An 8,018-nucleotide genomic window follows, 5' to 3' on the forward strand; every position below is an offset into this window, starting at 1 on the left:
TGTCATTTCATCTTTATGTAAATATAATTACTCCAAAATGTACAGTTAGCAGATAAATGCTTTCAAACTATTATTAAAAAATATAATCATGGGTATATTTTATATCGATGAATATGACAACGCCTGCCAGGCGATTAGTACGGTTAGTACGACCATATCTTTAACTAAAAATGAATTGGCGAAAACTTTACAATTTTATATAAAAACTAAAAAAATATATTGTCTTACGAAGACGAAATTATTTTGCAGAGAGATAAATTTTCATTAATTTAAATTTGTTGTATTGCGGTACTGTTAAATATTAGTATTATTATTGTATATGATATTATTATTACTAATTATGTTTATTTATCTTACGTCGTAGTATGACGGGAGCTGTCTGTATAGACACATTCATAGTCCGATACAACTACAAAGGGTACAATTAAAAATCTGTGCTGAATGGTACTCTTATTTGGGAGATAATCGCAGTCATTGTTGTTTTAATCATTATTTTTTTATAAGATTTAGATTAAGTAATGTTTTTTTTATTTATTTTTTGTTATTATTTAAATATATAATTTCTAATTATTAAGTGCTTTGCATATACAACAAATTTCTAAACGATTCAAAATGGCATCAATTAAATTATGAATTGTTCCGAAAGAATTCTTCTGCCAAAAATTGACCTTCGGTCTGACACTAATTGTAAGCGACCTCATTATTCATATTATGAAAATTATACACAAATATTTATTGAGACTTTCTTTGTAAAATATAAACGTATTTTGCTGTCGGTACCAGCCGCGCAGGATTTGCATACGTGGCATAATTATATATATCATAAAATAATTTACTGTCCAAATAATTTATGTTATCATTTACAGTAAAACTGTTTACATGTATGTGTATTGACGTCTTGTAAGTTTTTAAACATATCCTTAAGCAAAGCTTGCATTCCAAGATCTACGATACAGTTATTTTTGATATTCTAATTATAAATTTTATAATCAATTCGAAACAATAGAAAAAGGAATTTATAATTTCCTAAGAAATGCCAGAATTCTAAAATAACATTTAACGTTGACAGTTAACTTTTGACATTGACAGTTTAAATTTTCGGTTTAGAAATTAGAATCAGTATGAGTCAATTATCTTGTGAACATTCGCAAATATTAATTGTGTAGGCTCTTTTATCTGTATAAAATTTTTGACATTAATTTTGGTGTTACCAGTTTATCTTCAAAGGCTACTTTAAAATTTGTTATTATTCTATTATAATAATCAATGTTATTGTAAATAAACATATTTTGTAAATGTATCGTGACAGAAATATCACTATCGTTTAATGTTTGCTTAAATGCTTTCCAACATTGCGGAACACAAATTAAGTTCTAGATAATTAAAAAGAAAGAATTTAAATATTATTTAAGATAACAATATTTTGTTTGTTTAATATTTAATTTATCATCGAATTGTACATGTATGTCGTCAAGCCTTTTGTAATTATTAAAAAAAAAAAGAAAGTATTTTTGAAAAAACATGTAGTGTAGTCTAGCAGCACAACATAAACAATAAATTGTGTATTAGAGCGTGTCAATAAATATAATTTTATTATCAGTGTATACGAGATATAATGGGAACATAGAATAAATAAAATGTTATATTTTATTATTTATTTTAATTAATTTCTATAAACAATATAATATTTACAAAAATAATATAAATAATCATTTCAGTTACCAAATCCAATTAGGATATATTCATTGATTGATGTTCTATTATTATTTATACGATTTATATATCTTTCATATAAATTATTATAATTATAACATACATAATACTAAACTAGATATATCCATAGGATTATAAAGACAATTGTACAATCGATATTGCTATGAAGATTATATTGTTCCCTTAAATATATCATAAGTTTGTTCTTCTTCGCAATTATTTTTTTAAGAAATTGTAGCAAAGATCTTTGTTTAAAAGATCATTAATAAGATTGTTCGATTGTATTTAATTAATACTGAATTTGAGAAAATATTAATGTGTCCAAATAAATCATCATTTTTGAACGGATATTGAAAAAATAGGGTTTTCTTTATTACTCAATTAAAGTCCTATACAATAACCTTAGGAATGCAATTATTAAAAATAACTTTAGTACTTAATAAATAAGCATAAATTAATTGTTTATCAAAATTTAAAGGATGCATGCGATCTGTGCCAGCAGAAAGAGACAGCTAAACTACTTATTAATGACCCAGCTAAAACTAGAAATCCACCCCATAACGCGGCTGTGGACGAAATGCATATACCGGTCTCATGTGGGAGGTCTTCAGCAAAGACCACTCTCAGACCTTTTTCGATAGTCGTAACTGGTTCATAGGTTCTATTACCAACGTGGATAATATCACGTCTTTTCCTCCTCGGCTCTGTGCTTCCAGGGTTCGGGCAGACTTCGCAATCAGTCTTACATAGTTCAACTTCGCATTGGATTATCAAATCCATTTCATCAGGAAACTTGAATGCGTTAAAATAGGCGTAAGCTATGATGGAAGCCCCTGTATTACCCGTTTCTCTTGTCTTCTGGAATGATCCGAAGAGTTTCGGCTTGAGTACGCAGCCGTTAGAATCGGTCAATGGTACGACGTGATTGTTTCCAGAATCTCTAGCTATGCACTCTCTTACTAAAATATCGAAACCTGGATCCCCGGTAACAGATACTACTAATGTCATTATTTCACCGATTTTGATTAAGCCATTAGCTTCAGGTGCGAACGGTCCTTTTCCTGTTTGAATATCCAAACGAGCCATGGCAGTGTCACCGCTGAAGTTACTTGTAATTTGATTGAGCATGCCGACACTAAGTGATGATACTAGCTGCTTTGTTAAGTTTCCTTCCCAGAGACATCGGACTCGACGGATATGATCCCAGACTTCCTGTATACCAGGTTCGTTTTGAAGAACTAAAATATTCTCCAAGTAAGCTTGACCTTCATTTTCGAAATCACTGAAGAATTTTGTACCACATTTGTCAAGGTTGACAGTAAAGGAGTATTTAATTTGATTGGAGTTTTCTCTCACGTAAACACAATCAGAGTCTTTGAAATGGTCTTGAGAATATATAATACCATTATAGGCTTTGTTGAATTCTATATTAATGGTCATCATTTGCTTGCCGCAGGCAACTGTTATATCGTGAATATGTGGTGGGTGACGGTCATCGTCATCTGGCCCAGAAGGAAGTTGTGATGGTGGGGTTCCGATGTTGCCATTGTCAGGATTTTCAGGCTGTTGCGTAGGGAAATTAGGCTGAGTAGGTTGATACGACGAAGTTACTTCATTATTAGGCTTGGAAGGTTGACTAGGTTGGTAATCTGGCTGAGAAGGTTTGCTTGAATCGTATGGAGATTGGGTTGGTTGACTAGGCTGAGAAGGCTCTGATGGTTTATACGGATATTGGGATGGTTCGCTTGGTTGATAAGGTGGTGAGGTTGGCTGACTAGGTTGATAGCCCGGTTCACTTGGCTGGTACGGCGGTTGGCTTGGCTCTGATGATGGTTGCTCTGGTTGACTTGATAAGAAAGGCGAGCTAGGTTGATAGTTTGGACTGGAAGGAGATGGACCCTCACTATAAGAAGGTGTCGGGCGATTTCCTGATGGAGGGTAACCAGTTGGAGGTAGATAAGATGCAGGTTCGAATGGCCTCGGTCTCTCTGGTTTGCCCCCAAAGTATTGTCGTGCTGGAAATATTAAATAATATTTAAATATTTAAACTATAAAATACAATTTAACAAATGTGCATGTTGTGAATCAGTGTTTTGTGAACTCTCGTAACCAGCGTGATAAGCGTGACTTTTGGATTTTTGTGTTTCGAAAAATATCTACTTCATACAACAAACATCTTAAATATCGAAATAAAATTTTCAGTCAATAATTATATAATCCTCCTGGGCCTCCTCTCTCTTTTGAAGAGAAGGTTAACAGTATGATATGACCCTATAATATTTTGATGCCTTTTACGTCAAATTATTTGTATATCACACGAGTGTCATTGTCATAGTCTATGGTCTTCTGAAATTTGCTAAAAACGGACCTTTCCTATTCTTCTGCTGGTATAAACCTTGGATCCATTGCAGGAGATTGTTGACCATTTCATCGCTATCCGCAGCTTGTCCTGGTTGATATTCAGCTGGAAACCACTCGATTATCAGTGGAAATATCCAAGAAGATCTTATGATTCCAATTCCATCACCGGATTATTCTCATTTATGAGAGAAGACAATATGGTTAAATTAGAATTTCATATTCATAGTTATGTAAACAGTAGAAGGATAAGAAACGAAGGTTAATGATGAAAGATAGATAAAACCTAAGTTAAGTTTCATAAGATCTATTTATAATTAGTTTCAACGCACATATTAGGGACGTTAGAAGTAAAAGGAGATCATCTTTACTATAAATAGGAAAATTAAAAGTAGAAAAACTAGAAATGTGTAAAACACAAGGAAAAATTAAGACGGAAGTGTACAAGAAAAATTGAGCTGAATATAAAAATTCAACTCATTATGTTCTGTTAGTTGACAGAGAAACTGTTAGTCTACCTTATTGTATAATCTCGGGGCTAATTCTACTATTCCGATCCAGATTTCCAATTTCGACTTTTCCTCACAAAAAATCAATTCAGCTTAATCGTAACTGATTAACTTTATTCATATCGATTACGATACGATCCAGATTATATTCCAATCGAACTTTAATCGAAATACAACTAGAGCGTTGCGTTTGTAGAATAGAAAACGTCTGAATGATTATTTTTCGATTCGATTGCGATACGCTGTCAATTTCTTAGTAGAATTTAGGCCCTGTATGGTTAAGTAGACCTCACTTTGAAGACACATTGTTATTGGTTAAAGTCGAAGTCATTTCATCATGCAGTTTTTAAAACTTGAAAATGTTAAAGTAGATTCTATTAAAATATTTATAAAGACTCATAGAACCCTTAACTACAAAATCGCAAAATGTAAAAGCAATATGTATGAATTAAATCCAGTTTTTGCAATGGCTAATCAAAATCGGATTAACTTGACTGTAATCTACATAGTCATTGGTCGATGAAAGCTGATGACGTAATAGGCGACCAATGAGCGTTAAGTATTTAGTTTCTTAGTTAATCTTATTTTGGTTAGTCTGCATATCTTGACAACTGAAATTTAGTAAGTTACTCATCTCATTTACATTTGGAAAGCGTTGAATTTCGCATCGCATAGTATATTTTTTCGTTGCGTGTAAATAAGCATAAGTATATATGAAAACAAGACTCGTAACCTGAATTATAACAAAAATTGTTATATCATATGTCATTTTTTTTTATATTAAATCGTATTCAAATGAAACATTACGTGATGATATCAAATAGTCACATAAATATATAAGTAGACGTACAAAAGCCGTTACCGCTGTGAATAGAATTACATTGTGATGCCTATTCCAATCACAGAAGGACAAAGACAAATAAACACCATTATTATTGAATTCACGTGATATTAATTGGTCATGATCTTAGATAATCTGTTGTATTAATTATGGATTTGTTAAGACATGACGTTTTGAATGTCGGCGAATTTTTTTGAATTATATAAACGAAGTAGTTCTTAGGAATGGTATTTATAATACAACAATATTCCTGAGGTGAAGATGATGAAGATGAGAAAATGTTTTATTGATGAATAAATGTTTGTACATTAGGTACAAGCACTCATTGATACTACATGCTCATCCGCAGTAAACCTAAGGTTGGTTTATCTTTGTTCCTTCTTCGCTTGAAATAAGCTATAAATACGTATTATCATGATTGAATTGAATTAAACAAAATTTAAATTTAGAATAGATTTTGCGTCAGAGAATTTAATATATTTTTTAAAACAAAATTACAAGTCTCGTTTTACACTGTTTTTAAATCCACTACACCATAGTGTATCGTGTTTACGTACCGATCCTAGGCTTTTTCGGTTCTGTAAAAATGTTAACATTAAATAAGTGTAATATATTATATATGTACAAATTAACTTAAACTAACATTTGTCCCTTTTCCACATTTAAGGTTAGAACGAGATAGCTATAAACGTTTCATGATTACTAAGTTCATTTAACAAACATCGAATTTTCGAAATGTTTTCAATTACGTGTTACATGTGTAGAGAATAGTAATGTTGTAATTGTTTAATAATAAATATTTTTTTATTTTGACTTTTATTTGTGCCGTGAGAGTAAATATTTTTCTTATTTGCCTCCACTGGTGAGGGCTGGTTCGTTTTTTTTGCCCAGAGAGTCAAGATTTACGCAGTACATTTTTAATTCGTAATTGTACAAATTTAAGGACTTAATATTAAGAAGCTTCTTATGTTAATCTTATTCCCGACAAGACATATTATAAAACAGACAGCACTACGATATTTGTCAAAGAACTAATAATCATGAATCCACTATTCGAAATAAATACATAAGAATAAATGATGATAACATAAAACTAAATTTATTTTACGTTAAATTGAATAAGTATTCAATCTCCTTGGTTTCAGTGATTGTTTTTAAATATTAATTACTTGTAAGCTGTTTAACGATCGTTGTTAAACGATAAGCTTCAACAATAAGCAACAATTGTAATTAGATTAAAACTGTAATAGAATTGTCGTTGTAGAAGAGGTCAGTCAGTCAAAACTCAAATCATTTGTCAATTTTTTATTTTTTTTTATTTAATAATGTGGCTAAAGAAGCTGACTTACTAATTCTTAATTTAAAAATAAAACCTGTTCTTTTTTTTTTAATTAGATAATAATACAATAAATTCGTTATAATAAAAAATAATTTAAACACATCTTTACATTGATTTAAATTTTTAAATATTAAAAACTATTAAAAATGCTTTAAGTTTTTGTTAAATTATTACTTACGAAACCGTGAAGAAGTGTCGATTGCATTTGTGAACACGACAAGCGCTGTCAGCGCTAGCAAACTCCACCCGTACATCTGAAAATAAATATAACAAATTTATTAAATCTTGAGTTTCGCTTTAGTAATGAGCACGCATGATTCGAAGCCATTGATGCTTTAATTAAACAGATAATATATTAAAATTAAATATCAACATGTTTTTTAGTACATTTTTGATGATATGTTATGATTAGACTTTTATAAATGAAACATATTATGTCAATCGGTCGATTTTAAAATAAACGTAGCTTTAACTTTATTAAGTAACATTTCAGGAAATATTAACTGCTGAGTGAAGATTCGCTTCAAATTTAACATATATTATATTATAAATAAGTGTATGTTTGTCCCTCTTTTCGTTCCATGTGCGCGTGTTCTATGTACGCAAAGTTTCCTGGAGCGCGACTTTGTTCCTTCGAATCTCACACATCATTTGACAACCGATGTACGGCGATACGCCATTTTGATACTTGTATTGTATATAATAAATTTTGTAATTATTATAGTCAATGTCGCATATCACATTCTGACATTACGCGCTTTTATTCTTCAGCGAGTTTCGATTTTCTTATTACAGAATACCTTACTGGCTATCTGGCTGAGAAATACAAGAATCTACTATGTATATTCGTTTTTCATTTACAGTTTATGTTGGCTTATTCTATAACTAATTATATTATCAAAGTATTTTCCGGATTCCTGATCTCTGTTATTGTTATTATTTTTTTATTTATTTTTTTATGTCATAGTTGGCAAACGAGCAGGAGCTTCACCTGGTGGAAAGTGATTACCATCGCCCATGGACATCTGCAACACCGGGGGGCTTGCAGATGCGTTGCCGGCCTTTAAGGAAGGAGTACGCTCTTTTCTAGAAGGTTCCCCATATCGGTTTTGAAAAACGTTAACGAACGTATACTTGTAGGTACTTGACATTTAATATAATCTTGTAAAATGTCGATTTTATCAATCGAACCTATTTAATTAACATACACCTATTTATAATTAACAACATATAACTATATCTTTATCAATTCAGTTTT

At 30.9% G+C, this 8,018-nt stretch overlaps 1 protein-coding gene across 1 annotated transcript; it reads right to left on the minus strand.

Moving 5' to 3' along the window:
* Nucleotides 1-2,015: 2,015 nt before the first annotated feature.
* Nucleotides 2,016-7,014, minus strand: LOC125073484. Its single transcript, XM_047684333.1, has 2 exons — nucleotides 6,939-7,014; nucleotides 2,016-3,728 (listed from the first exon to the last, which is right to left on the minus strand). The coding sequence occupies exons 1-2, from the start codon at nucleotides 7,012-7,014 to the stop codon at nucleotides 2,179-2,181; spliced, it is 1,626 nt and encodes a 541-aa protein (XP_047540289.1). The 3' UTR covers nucleotides 2,016-2,178.
* Between the last annotated feature and the right edge of the window lie 1,004 nt (nucleotides 7,015-8,018).

The sequence above is a fragment of the Vanessa atalanta genome, chromosome 24 (genome assembly GCF_905147765.1).
Source record: "Vanessa atalanta chromosome 24, ilVanAtal1.2, whole genome shotgun sequence".
Classification (NCBI taxonomy): Eukaryota; Metazoa; Arthropoda; class Insecta; order Lepidoptera; family Nymphalidae; genus Vanessa; species Vanessa atalanta.

Coding starts and splice junctions, on each gene's coding strand:
- LOC125073484 (XM_047684333.1), bottom strand. CDS start 7,014: ATGTACGGGTGGAGTTTGCTAGCGCTGACAGCGCTTGTCGTGTTCACA. Junction 3,729..6,938: donor CGACACTTCTTCACGGTTTC/GTAAGTAATAAT, acceptor TAATATTTCCAG/CACGACAATACTTTGGGGGC.